Raw genomic sequence first — 24,192 nt, forward strand, 5'->3', positions numbered from 1 at the left:
TGATCTTCGCGACCCACCACAAGCATAGTTACGACTCGTTGGCGCAGGACCGCAAGTTTTCCTTCCTGGGCCTGGTCATGGCAGTTACACAGAGAGGGTTTATGCAAAGTGTTAAGACTGGAACTGAAAAAGCAACTGCCAATTAGGTATGGTGTGTTCTGGGGTTTGTGTGTGTGTGTGTGTGTGTGTGTGTGTGTGTTGGAGAGGGTTTGTGTGTGTGTGTGGCCGGGAAAGGGTTGCCTGTGTGTGTGTTTTCAAGGGTGTTTTCATGGTTCGAGTTTAACAGGGTGTAGTGGAAGTTACTGAGGTTTTCAAGGGTGTTTTTCATGGTTCTTGTTTAACAGGGTGTAGTGGAAGTTACTGGGGTTTTCAAGGGTGTTTTCATGGTTTTTGTTTAACAGGGTGTAGTGGAAGTTACTAGGATTTTCAAGGGTGTTTTCATGGTTCTAGTCTAACAGGCTGTAGTGCAAGTTACTGGGGTTTTCAAGGATGTTTTCATGGTTCTAGTTTAATGGGCTGTAGTGGAAGTTACTGAGTTTTACAAAGTATATTTTCAAATCTATATTTTTACTGTGTAGAATTACAATATAAAACAACAGGATTTATCAGTAACAGTTTAAGTAACAATTAGTTTAAGATCATATTATTTTCTTTTCCTTGCATTAATCATTGTATGCCTGTATCTAATTCATGTTGGTTTCACAGGCACACACCTACATTGTGATGCAGCTCCTTGGAGGTGGAGAGCTGGCTGCCTCAGAGGATCAGGAAACACGAGAGGTTCACAGAGGCTCGCCTCGGGCTTCGGTCGTCGTGAGGAACCTGGTGTCAGCAGTTCACTACGTGCACAGGAAAAGCATCAGTGTTCACGGAGACCTAAAGCCAGACAGGGGTGAAAAGGGTTGGTGTTGAGGATAGACAGAAAAGAAAAGAAAGGAAAGGTAAAAAAAGGAAGTTTTTTTGCATTGATTTTCCATCTGCTTATTTTAAAGAATTTATTGCATGGAATATTATTGATCTCCATCATTTGTATGGCCTTTATAATAAAAAGTATGAATTTATTCCATTCAGATATTATCCTTCTCCGAGGCCATTCTAATCTAAACATCTTTTCACGGAATCTCTTGTTCAAGGATTCTTCTGAAGATTCAGTTATTAAGATTGTGGATTTTGGGTTTGCACATTTGATGCCTGACAAGGAAAAGGATGGCAGCACGAAGACACCGTGCTTCACTGTTCACTATGCAGCGCCAGAAGTGTTGCTGCAAGCTGTGCAGAAGGGAGCAAATGGTACCACTTGAACATTCATGCACTGGTTGAGTATCTTGTGTGTAATTTTATGATGAAAGGTTTTTAATGCAGGGACAGTTGTTTATAGGCATTTTTACATTATTTTTAGTGTCTAAACATCTTTTCACGGAATCTCTTGTTCAAGGATTCTTCTGAAGATTCAGTTATTAAGATTGTGGATTTTGGGTTTGCACATTTGATGCCTGACAAGGAAAAGGATGGCAGCACGAAGACACCGTGCTTCACTGTTCACTATGCAGCGCCAGAAGTGTTGCTGCAAGCTGTGCAGAAGGGAGCAAATGGTACCGCTTGAACATTCATGCACTGGTTGAGTATCTTGTGTGTAATTTTATGATGAAAGGTTTTTAATGCAGGGACAGTTGTTTATAGGCATTTTTACATTATTTTTAGTGTACAACCATCCAAAAGGCATTTAGCTCAGTGTTACTGCAACAACCACACAGTACTGAATGTAGGGTTTCCTGTTTCATTAGAGATTTCTCTGCAGTGGTGTTTTCAATACAAGGAGTGTTTTCTATAGTTATTTTCTTTATTTTGAGGGCTTGCTATAATATCCTGCACAACTCTAAAAATACATCAAATTAACCTCCCACCAAAGCACAATACAGACACTTCCATTGGCTGTAACATTACTGCTAATACTGCAACATTCTTCCTGAGGGGAACCACACACATTAACAATAATAACACATGTTACAAAAAACTACACCAAACATATTAAGCTCAACATTTTTGTATAATAATTTTTAGAAACATGAATGACCAAAAATGGTTCTAGGATAAAAGAGGAAAAAAATGACAGAACACTACAGCATAACAGTACAAATGGCAGGTGTGTCTCTTTTCTCTTATTCCTTATTTGCAAGGATTAAAGCTGTTACCTTAGAGATCACAAGAAGTGGGACGGTACAGTTTGCTAAGCTGCCGGTACACGTAGGATGGTGCAGTACCTCGACTGAAATAAAAGAGATTTAAATGGTCAGCAGCCATTATTTAAAGCTAAGTGCAAGATAAACAGGGTACAGTAAAATCCCTCTTATCCGGCATCAACGGGACCGCCGACTGATCTGATGGTACTGATCTGATAGTATCTAGCTCCACATGAGACAACAACAGGTTGAGGTTTGAGAAAGGACCATCCAACACTCAACACGAGGAATGTATATCCACCTACACGAAATAAACATGTGGAAAAGGAATGTATCAAAAACTGGAATCAAGAATTTCTGTGAGAATAAAATGGTATGTACTTTTGTGATACCTTCCCTGTTCAATTTGCAACAGTAAATATGTTTCAAATACTGCCCCACTGAAAGAGGTATCAGGATAATGACTAACAAATAAAACTTACTGAAACAGAATAAAACTTTGGTGGTGAGGCAAGAGAGGCTGCACCAACAAAGGTCTCAATGCCTCCGTTGGTCACCACCGTCTCGGTGCCAACGATGACCTTTGATGACCTTGTTGACACGTGACATGATGGGGAACACTGCAGAGTCTTGAATTAATGTTGTCTCAATTCCAGCAGTACATAAAGCTTTTGCCACTGGGTGACCCTGCACAAGTAAAAGATGTATTGAGAACATAAGAACATAATAAAATAAAGGAAGCTGCAAGAAGCCATCACCCCTACATGTGGCAGTCCCTGTGTTATGTATTGTGCACATCAGACACGATGACGTGAAAGAGACGCATAAAACACCTTGCATCATATTTAGGGGCACGTTCGGCAACAATAACGTGGAATTTCCTTTGTGTGGCTGCCTTGGTCAGGAAGGCCAAGACCAGTGGACACATTGCACACGTCACAATGACCTCATCATTGTGAATCTTGCTTACACCTTGGGCAGCTATCAATTCTTGGCTGAAATAAAAGGAATCAATATAATACTGGTAACAAACAATGTCAATGTCCCAAATGTCAGTGTAATCTTTACTCTACCTTTGTTCAACCTCAGCTTTCTGTTCACCAATGGCCTCAAGTACTCTGTCCTGCAGCTCTGGAATAACCTCCGTGCATTTTGGGAGATCTCCACATGCAGGGTGAGTCTACTAGCATGGACTGTGAGAGGCTTGGGTACTCCACACCTTGCTTCTCTCCACGTGGTGTGTTGTGTTCGTCAATTACTATCTGCGTGAAGAAGAAAAATAACTTAAATAAATAAATGAGATACACACACACACACACACACACACACACACACACACACACACACGAGGGCAGACAGGCAAAATACGTAGAGAGAGAGAGAGAGAGAGAGAGAGAGAGAGAGAGAGAGAGAGAGAGAGAGAGGCTGTACTTAAGCAATTATATCTTTCCATACCACACACACACACACACACACACACGCACACGAACGTTTCCCTAAGGGCTCTCCTTGACACACAGAGAAAGGCTGGTAATTCTCTGTTGATCATTAGCTACAGTATGGAAGCCTTTGTTATACTTGGATATCTCTGTGAAGTATTGTTGTTTTTTAACGTCAAATGGTAAATACTTAATAATGATAAGCTGAGATATAACACAGTATTAAGCCAAGCCTTCAATTCACACAAGTTTTTCAATGATTTCACATTACGCCACACAAGGGACGAGACATTGCAGCGTAAGCCCCGCCAGGACCAGTTTGAATTTAGCGCTTCAATCAGTAACGTCTAGATACTTTGACAATTACAGTTATAATGGCCTGAGATTTATTTTTACACGCTTATAATTCTTTATATTTAATTTTCTATTAGTTTAGTACAATATAAAAGAAGTTGGTGCTTGTTATTGAAAGCTAAAAGTGTTTGGGTGCGTACTGTGCGGAGCAGGCTGGGAGGGATGACACAGTACCAGACGCCAGACACGCCAGACGGAAAGGCATTGTGTTCAAAGGGTGCCATAAACTGCTGCTTTATTTAATGTGGGACGACACAGCACCGGACGTCAACAGCAAGGCACTCTGTTCCAAGGGTGCCATAAACTGCTGCGTTATTTAATGTATTTTCGCAGAACAAGACAGTGACAGGGGCGTGGCTTCCTGGATGTGCTGGTTCAAGCTTGGTGCCTGCCGGGAGGTGCCTACAGGGCCACCAAGGCTAATATTGGTAAGAAACTCGCCCACCACTTGTCCAGCCAGGTAATTTGCACAGTCTGATGTAATAGGCGGTACGTGTCACCCACAACAACACAGGGCTGTCAGGTCAGTGGTTAATCTTACTGTTTATTTATTGTTAAGCCTCGTATTTCATGTTTTTGCACCTCGTTAAGAATATATTGATGTGACTCAGCATTCCACGGTGCCACAAGCGCTCCAAGCCTCCACCACAAAACTCTTACTAATTAACCATGACAGGAATTATAAAGACGTCAAAAAAATACACTTAACTAATGTTATCAGCCGAGGTGGAGGCAGCCTTCCCCATTTGTCCGCCAATATCTGCTTCATTTCTCACTTATTGTAAGCCTAACACGTCACTAAGTGGAGCCACATAACTAGGCTTTCATATCCGCTAGCTAGATATATCTGCCATTGCCTCATTTAGTTACGATGGAAGAATAACAGGCAAAATAGCGGCCGTTCTCTCCACTGACAAGGGCCGCCATGATGCCTGGCTACCTCTGCCAACCTGCTTCAACCTGTGGGTTCCAATATTTTTTTTATTTTTTTCTTAACTTCTTTATTCTGCTGGTATAGCATGTTTTTTATGGTTTATAAAAATAATTATTTGCTTTAGAAGTATTTTCGTGGCTTGTGTTGAGTTGTGTTCAATTTTGTGTTGCTTGCCGAAAATGCGGGGTGTTTTTTTAGCAGTATTTTGACAAACTTGATTTTTTATTTCACGTTCTAACTACGTCTTTTGTATTTCTAAAAATTGCTTATGATTTTTAAAATGTTTTTTGGTTCCTGTTGAGAGAAATAAGTGGACTTTAAAAATGGTTTATGGTCCTGTTAAAAGTTGTTATTACAACACTTTTTGTGTTATTGTCTCTCTATTTGAGCTTGTAACTAACTTTTCATTGCTTGAAAAAATTGTTTGTATGTTTTAAAGTGTTTTATCTTGTTGTTGAGTCAAAATAGGTGGACTTTTCAGTGGTTTTTAATCGTATTTAGGTTCAACACTTGGTTTTTACACAATTTCGGTTTTATTTGTTTACTTCTTGTTCCAGGTCACTTTTGATGGTGTAAGATGATAGTTCAGATTTTTTAAAATTTTTTACGTTCCTAAAAATTCAAATGTTGTGGACTTTTCAATGATTTAAATTGTGCCGAATATTTCAACACTTTTTCCATATTTAATTTGGATATTTTTTAAATACTACTCAGGCTAGAGCTGTTTTAATATTGTGGATATTTGTTTAAGTATTTATCAAGTCAGAATATATAAGGCATTTCAGCCTAGCTCCATTTTTTCGAGGGGTCAATTTCGAAATGAAATCCGTTACGGTACGTAAAATTGCCGTGACGTCACGGCCGCCATCATGGACCAGGGACCTTGATCGGCTCCGCTGTCTCCTCGGTAATATTTATCGTATTTTGCAGTGTTTTCCTGGTGTTTCCATGTCTTTCTAGACTCAGACGTGTAGATAAGACTAGAATGAGTAAGAAAATAAGAGAAATAGAGGAGGAAGATGAAGGGAGAAGGAATAGAGGAGGTGGTAAAACAGAAAAATGCTAAGAAAACAATATTTAGCTTAATTTTCCCTGCTGCCCTGTCTGTCTTGGTAGTATTTGTCTTCCCTGACAGTGCTTCCAGTGTATTTGGTGTGTTTAAGAGGTGTTGGAGTGTGTCTGGAGGTGTTTAGGGAGTGTTGCAGTGTGTCTGGAGGTGTTGAAAGGGTGTTGAAGTGTGTGTTTTAGGGATTTGGTGATGTTTGAGTCAATATTTAGCGTTCCTGGTGTGTTTTGGGGTGTCTTAGGCTTGTTTAGGAGTGCTTTAAGTGTGTTTTGGACTGTTTTCAATGTTTTGTGATGTTTCAAGTGTATTTTAGGATGTTATGGACGAGTTTAGGTGTGTTTTGTGTGGATACCGGGGAATTTTGGGTGCGTTTGTGGGTATTTTATGTCAGTCTGGGTGTTTTGGGGTGTTTTAAGTGTGTTTTGGGCCGTTTTCAGTGTTTTGCGATGTTTTAAGTGTGTTTTGGGATGTTGTGGATGAGTTTGAGTGTTTTTTGGGTAGGTACGGTGTGTTTTGGATGCGTTTTAAGTCCATTTGGGTGAGTTTTGGAGTATTTTAAGTGTGTTTGGGGATATTTTGGTGCACTTTCGATGTGTTTAGGGTGTTTTTTGTGCGTTTAAGAGTGTTTAAGGTGTTTTAAGGTGTTTTAGTGTGGTTGGAGTTGCTTTTGAGGTGTTTTGGCTATGTTATAGGCATGTTGCAGATAAGTACTGGGTCTTTGAGGGTAGAAGTGGTGTGCTGGAGGTAAAATAAAAGGTTCTGGAGTGTTTAAGGGGGGACTGTGATAGTAGAAGCGTGTCAGGGGTGTTATAGCGTGTGTTGTGATGTATGAAGCTTCTAGATGCACGTGTGTGGGATGTCTGGGTCTGTACGAGGTGTTGTGGTGTTGGAGTCCTAGCAGGGGAAGGTACTGGAGGTTGTAGTGATGGGTAGAGGGTAAAAACAGAGGTACACTTTAGGTTAGGTAAGGTTAAGTGTTCATTGGTGTTGATTCAGTAATACGATCTTTTTTTCTTTTAAGATACAAATGTAGAGGGACGAAATAGGGAAGCAGGAAGACCACCACCACCACCACCATCACCACCAGCAGTGTGGAAGAAAGTTTAGGCAAGCGAAGAAAGTTGGAAAATTAATAATTAAACGCTTGCTGTCTTTTATTATCTTGAGTATAAAATGGTTATATGACAATCTCTCTCTCTCTCTCTCTCTCTCTCTCTCTCTCTCTCTCTCTCTCTCTCTCTCTCTCTCTCTCTCTCTCTCTCTCTCTCTCTCTCTCTCTCTCTCTCTCAGCTTTGTATTAGTTACCCGTTGACAGAAGTGACAGCCGCGTTTTCTCTTGTCAGATGTAAACAAAGCGGTAATTTCCTTCTAGCTGGTGATAAAACTCTTTCTCGCTCTTCCTCACTCTCCCACGTCACGGAAGCAGTGTGTGTGTGTGTGTGTGTGTGTGTGTGTGTGTGTGTGAAGAAGAAAATGTTATATTATATCTACGTGTTTAAAAGTTTCCTTCATTTAAGTCCAAAGAGGCTGGCTGGCTGATGCTAAGGAAGGAAGAAAGGGGTGGTGTTTAGGGGTCTGGGATGGAAAGCGAGTGATGTGTTTTGTAGCCTTCAGATAAAAAATATTAACAAAGTTTACACAGTGGGAAAATTTTGGTGGTGAGAGAGAAAATGACTAAAATATTACCTCAAATTTAACCTAACGTGGTGGAGCTTCACACTCCTCAGCTGACCCTAATCAAACCAAGCCTAACCCAAAGAAGCCTACCCTAACTTGTGTCTGGTGCTTCCTCCTCCCAAAGACTGGCTATCTCGTGTCTTAATCCCAAGCTGGCCTAACCAAACTTTACCTAACCTAACCTAAGCAATTCTAACCTAGCCAAACCTTACCTAAGCAAGCCTAACCTAGCCAAGCCTTACCTAACCTAACCTAACCTAGCCAAACCTTACCTAAGCAAGCCTAACCTAGCCAAGCCTTACCTAACCTAACCTAACCTAACCTAACCTAACCTAGCCAAACCTTACCTAAGCAAGCCTAACCTAGCCAAGCCTTACCTAACCTAACCTAACCTAACCTAACCTAACCTAAAGAAACCTATCCAAACCTAACATAACCTAGCCTAACCAAACCTAACCTAACCTACATCCTCTTCCCACGGCCCCACTTAACCAAACCTAATGTAACTTTCAGAGCAACGGCAACCCTCTGATCCGGCAAGCAAGTTGGCGGCAGCGATGGCGGTGGCGGCGGCAGTGGTGGTGAGGTGGACGGCAGGGACAGAGGGGCAGTACAGGCTGCGGACATCAAGGAGAAGGTGAGCAGGGTGTTGTGTTGGTGTGTGTTGCTAAGCTGAGATGCAATATTTGTCACTCAACACTCGTGCAACACTGCCTCCATGCACAAGTGTGTCGGGAAAATGATTTAAAGTCGTAAAAATGTTCTTGTTTTACTTTATTTATTTATTTATTTATTTTGTTTTATTTTTTGTATATATAGGAGGGACACTGGTCAAAGGGAACTAAGTACAATAAGAAAAAAATACTGAGAAAAAATAAAAGATAAAAAAGACCTCACTTAACCTAACCTAACCTAACATAAGCTAACTTAACGTAACATAACTTAGCCTAACCTCTTTTAACCTAACATAACTTAACCTAACTTAACTTAACCTAACCTAACCTAACTTAACCTAACCTCTTTTAACCTAACCTATTTTAACCTAACCTAACCTAACTTAACTTAACGTAACCTCACTTAACCTCACTTAACCTAACCTAACGTAACTTAACCTAACCTAACCTCACTTAACCTAACCTCACTTAACCTAACATAACCTAACCTCACTTAACCTAACGTAACCTAACCTAACCTAACACCCACAGAGGAACGCACGGACAAGCAAGGTGTTATTCGGCAGTCTGATCCTGGACCTGCTAGGCTTGAAGGTGGTGCTGCCCGTGTCTTCTGCTCTCCTCGACTGTTACTCCAAGCACAACACCAGCGGCTTGTATTCCTCTCAGCTCTCCTGTGTGACTTATTCGCGGCCTCGGCTGTCTACGCACGCACTCTCACTGTGGCTAACATAATATTCTTTGCTGTCTTCTTCCAGGAATCGCTGCCTGAGGTGTGTGTGTGTGTGTGTGTTTGTGTGTGTGTGTGTGCGTGTGTGTGTGTGTGTGTGTGTGTGTGTGTGTGTGTGTGTGTGTGTGTGTCTCATTTATTTTTTTTATTATGTATATTTTTTTTGTTTTTGTATAATTTTTGCTTATTTTTTTTTTCCTTTCATTTTTTCTTTCTTTGCTTATTTTGTAATTTGTTTGTATTTCCTTGTGTCTCTGAATGTTGTTAAAGAGAGGTGCATTGTGAGTAAAGCATCATTTTCTCTTTCCTTTCCTCATTTCTTTACTTTTTCCTCTTATTCCTTCCTTTCTGTCATCATTACAAACCCTTTCTATTCATTACAAACCCTTTCTCTCATTTTCCTTACCATAAACCATCAAAACATCTTAACAATCTCATTTAAATCACTTTTCTTTTCATTATCATCTGTTTGTTTACATTCTCTTGCTTTCTTTCACTTATTAATTCATTACACTCCTGTTTGTGTGTTTAGGAATGTTTTGAGATATTTTGGGGTGTTTTGGAGGTGTTTTGGGGTGTTTTTTCAAGTGTTTTGAGGTAAATTGTCTGTTTTTGGGTATATTTGTCTGTTTTTGTCTGTTTTTTGGGTATTATTGGGGTTTTGGAGGTGTTTTGGGGGTGTTTTTGCATGTGTTTTGAGGTAAATTGTCTTTTTTGGGTATTTTTTGGGTTTTGGAGATGTTTTGGGGGTGATTTTGCAAGTGTTTTGAGGTAAATTGTCTTTTTTGGGTATTATTGGGGTTTTGGAGGTGTTTTTTCAAGTGTTTTGAGGTAAATTGTCTTTTTTTGGGTATTATTGGGGTTTTGGAGGTGTTTTGGGGGTGTTTTTTCAAGTGTTTTGAGGTAAATTGTCTGTTTTTGGATGTTTAATGGTGTTTTTGGAGTGTTTTGCAAGTTTTTGAGGTAAATAGTGTGTTTTGGGGTGTTTAATGGTGTTTTGAGAGTGTTTTGCAAGTGTTTTGAGGTAAATAGTGTGTTTTGGGGTGTTTAATTTTGTTTTGGGAGTGTTTTGCAAGTGTTTTGAGGTAAATAGTTTGTTTTGGGGTGTTTAATGGTGTCTTGGTGGTGTTTCAGGGTTATATAGGGGTGTTTGGGGGTGATCTAGGGTAAGTAGTGTTATCAAGGCTGTAGTGGAAGTTACTGTGGGTTTTCAAAGGGTGTTTCCATGGTGATTCACTTGTATTTTATCCCTTGTACAGTAAAACTCCCTTTCCCTGAGTTGGCAACACTGTTTGTTTACGTTCGCTGTTGTCTCGTCGTGTGTGAGTCAGATTTGTGTCTTGTTCTTCCACTGCAGGGCAGAAGGAGGAGGGACATCGGTGCCAGTTTGACCGAGGCTTGGGAGGTGATCAATCCTAGGGCTCTGTTCTCCGTCAGCTGTGTCAAGGGCCTGGGCAGAGAAGGTGTGTGTGTGTGTGTTTGTATGTTCAGTATTGTGTGTTTGTTCGTGTTTGTAGTATTGTGTGTGTGTGTGTGTGTGTGTGTGTGTGTGTGTGTGTGTGTGTGTGTACTAGCAAATATTCCCTTATGTTTACTCCTGAAACACAAACACACACACACACACACACACACACACACACACACACACACACACACACACACACACCCCTGAGTCTGTCCAGAATATCCACCAGGCACCGAGAGGCTCTGGAGAAGTTTGGAAGGGGACTACTGCATCATCCGCGTCTCAGAAACATGCTGCCGCCCGATGCGCCTCGCCCGGTCCGTGCCACCAGACACCACAACAGAATAACGCCCCTGAAGGCGCCGCGCACGGACCGGTACAGACTCAGTGCGATTCCCACCATGGTGCGAGCCATCAATCAATATTATTTCCCTCCTAGATTAGACTTACCTTTAGGATTAATGTTAAGTTTTTCCCCATCCCCTATGTACATTTTCAGTTTGTCAACTGCCTAAATAATAAACCGTTTATTATTATTATTATTATTATTATTATTACCACCTCCTGTTCCTCCTCCTCCTCCTCTCCCTTCATTCATACACACACACACACACACACACACACTACCTCCCGTTCCTCCTCCTCCTCCTCTCCCTTCATTCATAAACATCTGTCTTTCTCTCTCTCTGTAGAACGCATGAAATTAATACAATTTAGCCGAGTTTACTTCCTCTACCTGTTCCTGTATTCCAGCCTGGAGTTAACGCTGATCTTCGCGACCCACCACAAGCATAGTTACGACTCGTTGGCGCAGGACCGCAAGTTTTCCTTCCTGGGCCTGGTCATGGCAGTTACACAGAGAGGGTTTATGCGAAGTGTTAAGACTGGAACTGAAAAAGCAACTGCCAATTAGGTATGGTGTGTTCTGGGGTTTGTGTGTGTGTGTGTGTGTGTGTGTGTGTGTGTGTGTTGGAGAGGGTTTGTGTGTGTGTGTGGCCGGGAAAGGGTTGCCTGTGTGTGTGTTTTCAAGGGTGTTTTCATGGTTCGAGTTTAACAGGGTGTAGTGGAAGTTACTGAGGTTTTCAAGGGTGTTTTTCATGGTTCTTGTTTAACAGGGTGTAGTGGAAGTTACTGGGGTTTTCAAGGGTGTTTTCATGGTTTTTGTTTAACAGGGTGTAGTGGAAGTTACTAGGATTTTCAAGGGTGTTTTCATGGTTCTAGTCTAACAGGCTGTAGTGCAAGTTACTGGGGTTTTCAAGGATGTTTTCATGGTTCTAGTTTAATGGGCTGTAGTGGAAGTTACTGAGTTTTACAAAGTATATTTTCAAATCTATATTTTTACTGTGTAGAATTACAATATAAAACAACAGGATTTATCAGTAACAGTTTAAGTAACAATTAGTTTAAGATCATATTATTTTCTTTTCCTTGCATTAATCATTGTATGCCTGTATCTAATTCATGTTGGTTTCACAGGCACACACCTACATTGTGATGCAGCTCCTTGGAGGTGGAGAGCTGGCTGCCTCAGAGGATCAGGAAACACGAGAGGTTCACAGAGGCTCGCCTCGGGCTTCGGTCGTCGTGAGGAACCTGGTGTCAGCAGTTCACTACGTGCACAGGAAAAGCATCAGTGTTCACGGAGACCTAAAGCCAGACAGGGGTGAAAAGGGTTGGTGTTGAGGATAGACAGAAAAGAAAAGAAAGGAAAGGTAAAAAAAGGAAGTTTTTTTGCATTGATTTTCCATCTGCTTATTTTAAAGAATTTATTGCATGGAATATTATTGATCTCCATCATTTGTATGGCCTTTATAATAAAAAGTATGAATTTATTCCATTCAGATATTATCCTTCTCCGAGGCCATTCTAATCTAAACATCTTTTCACGGAATCTCTTGTTCAAGGATTCTTCTGAAGATTCAGTTATTAAGATTGTGGATTTTGGGTTTGCACATTTGATGCCTGACAAGGAAAAGGATGGCAGCACGAAGACACCGTGCTTCACTGTTCACTATGCAGCGCCAGAAGTGTTGCTGCAAGCTGTGCAGAAGGGAGCAAATGGTACCACTTGAACATTCATGCACTGGTTGAGTATCTTGTGTGTAATTTTATGATGAAAGGTTTTTAATGCAGGGACAGTTGTTTATAGGCATTTTTACATTATTTTTAGTGTCTAAACATCTTTTCACGGAATCTCTTGTTCAAGGATTCTTCTGAAGATTCAGTTATTAAGATTGTGGATTTTGGGTTTGCACATTTGATGCCTGACAAGGAAAAGGATGGCAGCACGAAGACACCGTGCTTCACTGTTCACTATGCAGCGCCAGAAGTGTTGCTGCAAGCTGTGCAGAAGGGAGCAAATGGTACCGCTTGAACATTCATGCACTGGTTGAGTATCTTGTGTGTAATTTTATGATGAAAGGTTTTTAATGCAGGGACAGTTGTTTATAGGCATTTTTACATTATTTTTAGTGTACAACCATCCAAAAGGCATTTAGCTCAGTGTTACTGCAACAACCACACAGTACTGAATGTAGGGTTTCCTGTTTCATTAGAGATTTCTCTGCAGTGGTGTTTTCAATACAAGGAGTGTTTTCTATAGTTATTTTCTTTATTTTGAGGGCTTGCTATAATATCCTGCACAACTCTAAAAATACATCAAATTAACCTCCCACCAAAGCACAATACAGACACTTCCATTGGCTGTAACATTACTGCTAATACTGCAACATTCTTCCTGAGGGGAACCACACACATTAACAATAATAACACATGTTACAAAAAACTACACCAAACATATTAAGCTCAACATTTTTGTATAATAATTTTTAGAAACATGAATGACCAAAAATGGTTCTAGGATAAAAGAGGAAAAAAATGACAGAACACTACAGCATAACAGTACAAATGGCAGGTGTGTCTCTTTTCTCTTATTCCTTATTTGCAAGGATTAAAGCTGTTACCTTAGAGATCACAAGAAGTGGGACGGTACAGTTTGCTAAGCTGCCGGTACACGTAGGATGGTGCAGTACCTCGACTGAAATAAAAGAGATTTAAATGGTCAGCAGCCATTATTTAAAGCTAAGTGCAAGATAAACAGGGTACAGTAAAATCCCTCTTATCCGGCATCAACGGGACCGCCGACTGATCTGATGGTACTGATCTGATAGTATCTAGCTCCACATGAGACAACAACAGGTTGAGGTTTGAGAAAGGACCATCCAACACTCAACACGAGGAATGTATATCCACCTACACGAAATAAACATGTGGAAAAGGAATGTATCAAAAACTGGAATCAAGAATTTCTGTGAGAATAAAATGGTATGTACTTTTGTGATACCTTCCCTGTTCAATTTGCAACAGTAAATATGTTTCAAATACTGCCCCACTGAAAGAGGTATCAGGATAATGACTAACAAATAAAACTTACTGAAACAGAATAAAACTTTGGTGGTGAGGCAAGAGAGGCTGCACCAACAAAGGTCTCAATGCCTCCGTTGGTCACCACCGTCTCGGTGCCAACGATGACCTTTGATGACCTTGTTGACACGTGACATGATGGGGAACACTGCAGAGTCTTGAATTAATGTTGTCTCAATTCCAGCAGTACATAAAGCTTTTGCCACTGGGTGACCCTGCACAAGTAAAAGATGTATTGAGAACATAAGAACATAATAAAATAAAGGAAGCTGCAAGAAGCCATCACCCCTACATGTGGCAGTCCCTGTGTTATGTATTGTGCACATCAGACACGATGACGTGAAAGAGACGCATAAAACACCTTGCATCATATTTAGGGGCACGTTCGGCAACAATAACGTGGAATTTCCTTTGTGTGGCTGCCTTGGTCAGGAAGGCCAAGACCAGTGGACACATTGCACACGTCACAATGACCTCATCATTGTGAATCTTGCTTACACCTTGGGCAGCTATCAATTCTTGGCTGAAATAAAAGGAATCAATATAATACTGGTAACAAACAATGTCAATGTCCCAAATGTCAGTGTAATCTTTACTCTACCTTTGTTCAACCTCAGCTTTCTGTTCACCAATGGCCTCAAGTACTCTGTCCTGCAGCTCTGGAATAACCTCCGTGCATTTTGGGAGATCTCCACATGCAGGGTGAGTCTACTAGCATGGACTGTGAGAGGCTTGGGTACTCCACACCTTGCTTCTCTCCACGTGGTGTGTTGTGTTCGTCAATTACTATCTGCGTGAAGAAGAAAAATAACTTAAATAAATAAATGAGATACACACACACACACACACACACACACACACACACACACGAGGGCAGACAGGCAAAATACGTAGAGAGAGAGAGAGAGAGAGAGAGAGAGAGAGAGAGAGAGGCTGTACTTAAGCAATTATATCTTTCCATACCACACACACACACACGCACACGAACGTTTCCCTAAGGGCTCTCCTTGACACACAGAGAAAGGCTGGTAATTCTCTGTTGATCATTAGCTACAGTATGGAAGCCTCTGTTATACTTGGATATCTCTGTGAAGTATTGTTGTTTTTTAACGTCAAATGGTAAATACTTAATAATGATAAGCTGAGATATAACACAGTATTAAGCCAAGCCTTCAATTCACACAAGTTTTTCAATGATTTCACATTACGCCACACAAGGGACGAGACATTGCAGCGTAAGCCCCGCCAGGACCAGTTTGAATTTAGCGCTTCAATCAGTAACGTCTAGATACTTTGACAATTACAGTTATAATGGCCTGAGATTTATTTTTACACGCTTATAATTCTTTATATTTAATTTTCTATTAGTTTAGTACAATATAAAAGAAGTTGGTGCTTGTTATTGAAAGCTAAAAGTGTTTGGGTGCGTACTGTGCGGAGCAGGCTGGGAGGGATGACACAGTACCAGACGCCAGACACGCCAGACGGAAAGGCATTGTGTTCAAAGGGTGCCATAAACTGCTGCTTTATTTAATGTGGGACGACACAGCACCGGACGTCAACAGCAAGGCACTCTGTTCCAAGGGTGCCATAAACTGCTGCGTTATTTAATGTATTTTCGCAGAACAAGACAGTGACAGGGGCGTGGCTTCCTGGATGTGCTGGTTCAAGCTTGGTGCCTGCCGGGAGGTGCCTACAGGGCCACCAAGGCTAATATTGGTAAGAAACTCGCCCACCACTTGTCCAGCCAGGTAATTTGCACAGTCTGATGTAATAGGCGGTACGTGTCACCCACAACAACACAGGGCTGTCAGGTCAGTGGTTAATCTTACTGTTTATTTATTGTTAAGCCTCGTATTTCATGTTTTTGCACCTCGTTAAGAATATATTGATGTGACTCAGCATTCCACGGTGCCACAAGCGCTCCAAGCCTCCACCACAAAACTCTTACTAATTAACCATGACAGGAATTATAAAGACGTCAAAAAAATACACTTAACTAATGTTATCAGCCGAGGTGGAGGCAGCCTTCCCCATTTGTCCGCCAATATCTGCTTCATTTCTCACTTATTGTAAGCCTAACACGTCACTAAGTGGAGCCACATAACTAGGCTTTCATATCCGCTAGCTAGATATATCTGCCATTGCCTCATTTAGTTACGATGGAAGAATAACAGGCAAAATAGCGGCCGTTCTCTCCACTGACAAGGGCCGCCATGATGCCTGGCTACCTCTGCCAACCTGCTTCAACCTGTGGGTTCCAATATTTTTTTATTTTTTTCTTAACTTCTTTATTCTGCTGGTATAGCATGTTTTTTATGGTTTATAAAAATAATTATTTGCTTTAGAAGTATTTTCGTGGCTTGTGTTGAGTTGTGTTCAATTTTGTGTTGCTTGCCGAAAATGCGGGGTGTTTTTTTAGCAGTATTTTGACAAACTTGATTTTTTATTTCACGTTCTAACTACGTCTTTTGTATTTCTAAAAATTGCTTATGATTTTTAAAATGTTTTTTGGTTCCTGTTGAGAGAAATAAGTGGACTTTAAAAATGTTTTATGGTCCTGTTAAAAGTTGTTATTACAACACTTTTTGTGTTATTGTCTCTCTATTTGAGCTTGTAACTAACTTTTCATTGCTTGAAAAAATTGTTTGTATGTTTTAAAGTGTTTTATCTTGTTGTTGAGTCAAAATAGGTGGACTTTTCAGTGGTTTTTAATCGTATTTAGGTTCAACACTTGGTTTTTACACAATTTCGGTTTTATTTGTTTACTTCTTGTTCCAGGTCACTTTTGATGGTGTAAGATGATAGTTCAGATTTTTTAAAATTTTTTACGTTCCTAAAAATTCAAATGTTGTGGACTTTTCAATGATTTAAATTGTGCCGAATATTTCAACACTTTTTCCATATTTAATTTGGATATTTTTTAAATACTACTCAGGCTAGAGCTGTTTTAATATTGTGGATATTTGTTTAAGTATTTATCAAGTCAGAATATATAAGGCATTCCAGCCTAGCTCCATTTTTTCGAGGGGTCAATTTCGAAATGAAATCCGTTACGGTACGTAAAATTGCCGTGACGTCACGGCCGCCATCATGGACCAGGGACCTTGATCGGCTCCGCTGTCTCCTCGGTAATATTTATCGTATTTTGCAGTGTTTTCCTGGTGTTTCCATGTCTTTCTAGACTCAGACGTGTAGATAAGACTAGAATGAGTAAGAAAATAAGAGAAATAGAGGAGGAAGATGAAGGGAGAAGGAATAGAGGAGGTGGTAAAACAGAAAAATGCTAAGAAAACAATATTTAGCTTAATTTTCCCTGCTGCCCTGTCTGTCTTGGTAGTATTTGTCTTCCCTGACAGTGCTTCCAGTGTATTTGGTGTGTTTAAGAGGTGTTGGAGTGTGTCTGGAGGTGTTTAGGGAGTGTTGCAGTGTGTCTGGAGGTGTTGAAAGGGTGTTGAAGTGTGTGTTTTAGGGATTTGGTGATGTTTGAGTCAATATTTAGCGTTCCTGGTGTGTTTTGGGGTGTCTTAGGCTTGTTTAGGAGTGCTTTAAGTGTGTTTTGGACTGTTTTCAATGTTTTGTGATGTTTCAAGTGTATTTTAGGATGTTATGGACGAGTTTAGGTGTGTTTTGTGTGGATACCGGGGAATTTTGGGTGCGTTTGTGGGTATTTTATGTCAGTCTGGGTGTTTTGGGGTGTTTTAAGTGTGTTTTGGGCCGTTTTCAGTGTTTTGCGATGTTTTAAGTGTGTTTTGGGATGTTGTGGATGAGTTTGAGTGTTTTTTGGGTAGGTACGGTGTGTTTTGGATGCGTTTTAAGTCCATTTGGGTGAGTTTTGGAGTATTTTAAGTGTGTTTGGGGATATTTTGGTGCACTTTCGATGTGTTTAGGGTGTTTTTTGTGCGTTTAAGAGTGTTTAAGGTGTTTTAAGGTGTTTTAGTGTGGTTGGAGTTGCTTTTGAGGTGTTTTGGCTATGTTATAGGCATGTTGCAGATAAGTACTGGGTCTTTGAGGGTAGAAGTGGTGTGCTGGAGGTAAAATAAAAGGTTCTGGAGTGTTTAAGGGGGGACTGTGATAGTAGAAGCGTGTCAGGGGTGTTATAGCGTGTGTTGTGATGTATGAAGCTTCTAGATGCACGTGTGTGGGATGTCTGGGTCTGTACGAGGTGTTGTGGTGTTGGAGTCCTAGCAGGGGAAGGTACTGGAGGTTGTAGTGATGGGTAGAGGGTAAAAACAGAGGTACACTTTAGGTTAGGTAAGGTTAAGTGTTCATTGGTGTTGATTCAGTAATACGATCTTTTTTTCTTTTAAGATACAAATGTAGAGGGACGAAATAGGGAAGCAGGAAGACCACCACCACCACCACCATCACCACCAGCAGTGTGGAAGAAAGTTTAGGCAAGCGAAGAAAGTTGGAAAATTAATAATTAAACGCTTGCTGTCTTTTATTATCTTGAGTATAAAATGGTTATATGACAATCTCTCTCTCTCTCTCTCTCTCTCTCTCTCTCTCTCTCTCTCTCTCTCTCTCTCTCTCTCTCTCTCTCTCTCTCTCTCTCTCTCTCTCTCTCAGCTTTGTATTAGTTACCCGTTGACAGAAGTGACAGCCGCGTTTTCTCTTGTCAGATGTAAACAAAGCGGTAATTTCCTTCTAGCTGGTGATAAAACTCTTTCTCTCTCTTCCTCACTCTCCCACGTCACGGAAGCAGTGTGTGTGTGTGTGTGTGTGTGTGTGTGTGTGTGTGTGAAGAAGAAAATGTTATATTATATCTACGTGTTTAAAAGTTTCCTTCATTTAAGTCCAAAGAGGCTGGCTGGCTGATGCTAAGGAAGGAAGAAAGGGGTGGTGTTTAGGGGTCTGGGATGGAAAGCGAGTGATGTGTTTTGTAGCCTTCAGATAAAAAATATTAACAAAGTTTACACAGTGGGAAAATTTTGGTGGTGAGAGAGAAAATGACTAAAATATTACCTCAAATTTAACCTAACGTGGTGGAGCTTCACACTCCTCAGCTGACCCTAATCAAACCAAGCCTAACCCAAAGAAGCCTACCCTAACTTGTGTCTGGTGCTTCCTCCTCCCAAAGACTGGCTATCTCGTGTCTTAATCCCAAGCTGGCCTAACCAAACTTTACCTAACCTAACCTAAGCAATTCTAACCTAGCCAAACCTTACCTAAGCAAGCCTAACCTAGCCAAGCCTTACCTAACCTAACCTAACCTAGCCAAACCTTACCTAAGCAAGCCTAACCTAGCCAAGCCTTACCTAACCTAACCTAACCTAACCTAACCTAACCTAGCCAAACCTTACCTAAGCAAGCCTAACCTAGCCAAGCCTTACCTAACCTAACCTAACCTAACCTAACCTAACCTAAAGAAACCTATCCAAACCTAACATAACCTAGCCTAACCAAACCTAACCTAACCTACATCCTCTTCCCACGGCCCCACTTAACCAAACCTAATGTAACTTTCAGAGCAACGGCAACCCTCTGATCCGGCAAGCAAGTTGGCGGCAGCGATGGCGGTGGCGGCGGCAGTGGTGGTGAGGTGGACGGCAGGGACAGAGGGGCAGTACAGGCTGCGGACATCAAGGAGAAGGTGAGCAGGGTGTTGTGTTGGTGTGTGTTGGTGTGTGTTGCTAAGCTGAGATGCAATATTTGTCACTCAACACTCGTGCAACACTGCCTCCATGCACAAGTGTGTCGGGAAAATGATTTAAAGTCGTAAAAATGTTCTTGTTTTACTTTATTTATTTATTTATTTATTTTGTTTTATTTTTTGTATATATAGGAGGGACACTGGTCAAAGGGAACTAAGTACAATAAGAAAAAAATACTGAGAAAAAATAAAAGATAAAAAAGACCTCACTTAACCTAACCTAACCTAACATAAGCTAACTTAACGTAACATAACTTAGCCTAACCTCTTTTAACCTAACATAACTTAACCTAACTTAACTTAACCTAACCTAACCTAACCTAACTTAACCTAACCTCTTTTAACCTAACCTATTTTAACCTAACCTAACCTAACTTAACTTAACGTAACCTCACTTAACCTCACTTAACCTAACCTAACGTAACTTAACCTAACCTAACCTCACTTAACCTAACCTCACTTAACCTAACATAACCTAACCTCACTTAACCTAACGTAACCTAACCTAACCTAACACCCACAGAGGAACGCACGGACAAGCAAGGTGTTATTCGGCAGTCTGATCCTGGACCTGCTAGGCTTGAAGGTGGTGCTGCCCGTGTCTTCTGCTCTCCTCGACTGTTACTCCAAGCACAACACCAGCGGCTTGTATTCCTCTCAGCTCTCCTGTGTGACTTATTCGCGGCCTCGGCTGTCTACGCACGCACTCTCACTGTGGCTAACATAATATTCTTTGCTGTCTTCTTCCAGGAATCGCTGCCTGAGGTGTGTGTGTGTGTGTGTGTTTGTGTGTGTGTGTGTGCGTGTGTGTGTGTGTGTGTGTGTGTGTGTGTGTGTGTGTGTGTGTCTCATTTATTTTTTTTATTATGTATATTTTTTTTGTTTTTGTATAATTTTTGCTTATTTTTTTTTTCCTTTCATTTTTTCTTTCTTTGCTTATTTTGTAATTTGTTTGTATTTCCTTGTGTCTCTGAATGTTGTTAAAGAGAGGTGCATTGTGAGTAAAGCATCATTTTCTCTTTCCTTTCCTCATTTCTTTACTTTTTCCTCTTATTCCTTCCTTTCTGTCATCATTACAAACCCTTTCTATTCATTACAAACCCTTTCTCTCATTTTCCTTACCATAAACCATCAAAACATCTTAACAATCTCATTTAAATCACTTTTCTTTTCATTATCATCTGTTTGTTTACATTCTCTTGCTTTCTTTCACTTATTAATTCATTACACTCCTGTTTGTGTGTTTAGGAATGTTTTGAGATATTTTGGGGTGTTTTGGAGGTGTTTTGGGGTGTTTTTTCAAGTGTTTTGAGGTAAATTGTCTGTTTTTGGGTATATTTGTCTGTTTTTGTCTGTTTTTTGGGTATTATTGGGGTTTTGGAGGTGTTTTGGGGGTGTTTTTGCATGTGTTTTGAGGTAAATTGTCTTTTTTGGGTATTTTTTGGGTTTTGGAGATGTTTTGGGGGTGATTTTGCAAGTGTTTTGAGGTAAATTGTCTTTTTTGGGTATTATTGGGGTTTTGGAGGTGTTTTTTCAAGTGTTTTGAGGTAAATTGTCTTTTTTTGGGTATTATTGGGGTTTTGGAGGTGTTTTGGGGGTGTTTTTTCAAGTGTTTTGAGGTAAATTGTCTGTTTTTGGATGTTTAATGGTGTTTTTGGAGTGTTTTGCAAGTTTTTGAGGTAAATAGTGTGTTTTGGGGTGTTTAATGGTGTTTTGAGAGTGTTTTGCAAGTGTTTTGAGGTAAATAGTGTGTTTTGGGGTGTTTAATTTTGTTTTGGGAGTGTTTTGCAAGTGTTTTGAGGTAAATAGTTTGTTTTGGGGTGTTTAATGGTGTCTTGGTGGTGTTTCAGGGTTATATAGGGGTGTTTGGGGGTGATCTAGGGTAAGTAGTGTTATCAAGGCTGTAGTGGAAGTTACTGTGGGTTTTCAAAGGGTGTTTCCATGGTGATTCACTTGTATTTTATCCCTTGTACAGTAAAACTCCCTTTCCCTGAGTTGGCAACACTGTTTGTTTACGTTCGCTGTTGTCTCGTCGTGTGTGAGTCAGATTTGTGTCTTGTTCTTCCACTGCAGGGCAGAAGGAGGAGGGACATCGGTGCCAGTTTGACCGAGGCTTGGGAGGTGATCAATCCTAGGGCTCTGTTCTCCGTCAGCTGTGTCAAGGGCCTGGGCAGAGAAGGTGTGTGTGTGTGTGTTTGTATGTTCAGTATTGTGTGTTTGTTCGTGTTTGTAGTATTGTGTGTGTGTGTGTGTGTGTGTGTGTGTGTGTGTGTGTGTGTGTGTGTACTAGCAAATATTCCCTTATGTTTACTCCTGAAACACAAACACACACACACACACACACACACACACACACACACACACACACACACACACCCCTGAGTCTGTCCAGAATATCCACCAGGCACCGAGAGGCTCTGGAGAAGTTTGGAAGGGGACTACTGCATCATCCGCGTCTCAGAAACATGCTGCCGCCCGATGCGCCTCGCCCGGTCCGTGCCACCAGACACCACAACAGAATAACGCCCCTGAAGGCGCCGCGCACGGACCGGTACAGACTCAGTGCGATTCCCACCATGGTGCGAGCCATCAATCAATATTATTTCCCTCCTAGATTAGACTTACCTTTAGGATTAATGTTAAGTTTTTCCCCATCCCCTATGTACATTTTCAGTTTGTCAACTGCCTAAATAATAAACCGTTTATTATTATTATTATTATTATTATTATTACCACCTCCTGTTCCTCCTCCTCCTCCTCTCCCTTCATTCATACACACACACACACACACACACACACTACCTCCCGTTCCTCCTCCTCCTCCTCTCCCTTCATTCATAAACATCTGTCTTTCTCTCTCTCTGTAGAACGCATGAAATTAATACAATTTAGCCGAGTTTACTTCCTCTACCTGTTCCTGTATTCCAGCCTGGAGTTAACGCTGATCTTCGCGACCCACCACAAGCATAGTTACGACTCGTTGGCGCAGGACCGCAAGTTTTCCTTCCTGGGCCTGGTCATGGCAGTTACACAGAGAGGGTTTATGCGAAGTGTTAAGACTGGAACTGAAAAAGCAACTGCCAATTAGGTATGGTGTGTTCTGGGGTTTGTGTGTGTGTGTGTGTGTGTGTGTGTTGGAGAGGGTTTGTGTGTGTGTGTGGCCGGGAAAGGGTTGCCTGTGTGTGTGTTTTCAAGGGTGTTTTCATGGTTCGAGTTTAACAGGGTGTAGTGGAAGTTACTGAGGTTTTCAAGGGTGTTTTTCATGGTTCTTGTTTAACAGGGTGTAGTGGAAGTTACTGGGGTTTTCAAGGGTGTTTTCATGGTTTTTGTTTAACAGGGTGTAGTGGAAGTTACTAGGATTTTCAAGGGTGTTTTCATGGTTCTAGTCTAACAGGCTGTAGTGCAAGTTACTGGGGTTTTCAAGGATGTTTTCATGGTTCTAGTTTAATGGGCTGTAGTGGAAGTTACTGAGTTTTACAAAGTATATTTTCAAATCTATATTTTTACTGTGTAGAATTACAATATAAAACAACAGGATTTATCAGTAACAGTTTAAGTAACAATTAGTTTAAGATCATATTATTTTCTTTTCCTTGCATTAATCATTGTATGCCTGTATCTAATTCATGTTGGTTTCACAGGCACACACCTACATTGTGATGCAGCTCCTTGGAGGTGGAGAGCTGGCTGCCTCAGAGGATCAGGAAACACGAGAGGTTCACAGAGGCTCGCCTCGGGCTTCGGTCGTCGTGAGGAACCTGGTGTCAGCAGTTCACTACGTGCACAGGAAAAGCATCAGTGTTCACGGAGACCTAAAGCCAGACAGGGGTGAAAAGGGTTGGTGTTGAGGATAGACAGAAAAGAAAAGAAAGGAAAGGTAAAAAAAGGAAGTTTTTTTGCATTGATTTTCCATCTGCTTATTTTAAAGAATTTATTGCATGGAATATTATTGATCTCCATCATTTGTATGGCCTTTATAATAAAAAGTATGAATTTATTCCATTCAGATATTATCCTTCTCCGAGGCCATTCTAATCTAAACATCTTTTCACGGAATCTCTTGTTCAAGGATTCTTCTGAAGATTCAGTTATTAAGATTGTGGATTTTGGGTTTGCACATTTGATGCCTGACAAGGAAAAGGATGGCAGCACGAAGACACCGTGCTTCACTGTTCACTATGCAGCGCCAGAAGTGTTGCTGCAAGCTGTGCAGAAGGGAGCAAATGGTACCACTTGAACATTCATGCACTGGTTGAGTATCTTGTGTGTAATTTTATGATGAAAGGTTTTTAATGCAGGGACAGTTGTTTATAGGCATTTTTACATTATTTTTAGTGTCTAAACATCTTTTCACGGAATCTCTTGTTCAAGGATTCTTCTGAAGATTCAGTTATTAAGATTGTGGATTTTGGGTTTGCACATTTGATGCCTGACAAGGAAAAGGATGGCAGCACGAAGACACCGTGCTTCACTGTTCACTATGCAGCGCCAGAAGTGTTGCTGCAAGCTGTGCAGAAGGGAGCAAATGGTACCGCTTGAACATTCATGCACTGGTTGAGTATCTTGTGTGTAATTTTATGATGAAAGGTTTTTA

General features: G+C 40.8%; 1 protein-coding gene and 4 long non-coding RNA genes across 25 annotated transcripts in view; 3 read left to right on the forward strand and 2 right to left on the reverse strand.

Moving 5' to 3' along the window:
* LOC135089371 (ribosomal protein S6 kinase alpha-5-like) overlaps positions 1-1,062 on the forward strand; it is a 5,369-nt gene extending 4,307 nt beyond the window's left edge. Inside the window, exon 4 of the mRNA XM_063984936.1 lies at positions 706-1,062. Coding sequence (XP_063841006.1) covers positions 706-912 — 207 coding nt within the window. The 3' untranslated portion in view covers positions 913-1,062. The remainder of the gene's footprint in view (positions 1-705) is intronic.
* A 759-nt stretch (positions 1,063-1,821) lies between these two features.
* On the reverse strand, positions 1,822-4,251 carry LOC135088967 (uncharacterized). Of its 2 annotated transcripts, none has more exons than XR_010261344.1 (5): positions 4,114-4,251; positions 3,254-3,442; positions 3,014-3,175; positions 2,663-2,867; positions 1,822-2,266 (listed from the first exon to the last, which is right to left on the reverse strand). It is a non-coding gene; the product is annotated as an uncharacterized LOC135088967 (long non-coding RNA). The 2 variants fall into 2 exon arrangements; XR_010261345.1 differs by having other exon boundaries at positions 3,254-3,438; positions 4,114-4,230.
* Positions 4,108-12,351, forward strand: LOC135088956 (uncharacterized). Of its 10 annotated transcripts, none has more exons than XR_010261300.1 (8): positions 4,129-4,401; positions 6,995-7,080; positions 8,164-8,287; positions 8,856-9,097; positions 10,412-10,517; positions 10,737-10,923; positions 11,273-11,432; positions 11,996-12,351. It is a non-coding gene; the product is annotated as an uncharacterized LOC135088956 (long non-coding RNA). The 10 variants fall into 10 exon arrangements; XR_010261291.1 differs by having other exon boundaries at positions 10,749-10,923; XR_010261293.1 differs by having other exon boundaries at positions 4,136-4,496; positions 10,749-10,923.
* Positions 12,352-13,111: 760 nt separating this feature from the next.
* LOC135088964 (uncharacterized) lies at positions 13,112-15,511 on the reverse strand. Of its 2 annotated transcripts, none has more exons than XR_010261338.1 (5): positions 15,374-15,511; positions 14,544-14,732; positions 14,304-14,465; positions 13,953-14,157; positions 13,112-13,556 (listed from the first exon to the last, which is right to left on the reverse strand). It is a non-coding gene; the product is annotated as an uncharacterized LOC135088964 (long non-coding RNA). The 2 variants fall into 2 exon arrangements; XR_010261339.1 differs by having other exon boundaries at positions 14,544-14,728; positions 15,374-15,490.
* Positions 15,368-23,595, forward strand: LOC135088957 (uncharacterized). 10 transcript variants are annotated; one of them, XR_010261310.1, is made up of 8 exons: positions 15,389-15,661; positions 18,254-18,339; positions 19,415-19,538; positions 20,122-20,363; positions 21,672-21,777; positions 21,991-22,177; positions 22,527-22,686; positions 23,240-23,595. It is a non-coding gene; the product is annotated as an uncharacterized LOC135088957 (long non-coding RNA). The 10 variants fall into 10 exon arrangements; XR_010261301.1 differs by having other exon boundaries at positions 22,003-22,177; XR_010261303.1 differs by having other exon boundaries at positions 15,396-15,756; positions 22,003-22,177.
* Positions 23,596-24,192: the final 597 nt, after the last annotated feature.

Source organism: Scylla paramamosain, chromosome 32 (genome assembly GCF_035594125.1).
Source record: "Scylla paramamosain isolate STU-SP2022 chromosome 32, ASM3559412v1, whole genome shotgun sequence".
NCBI classification, from domain to species: domain Eukaryota; kingdom Metazoa; phylum Arthropoda; class Malacostraca; order Decapoda; family Portunidae; genus Scylla; species Scylla paramamosain.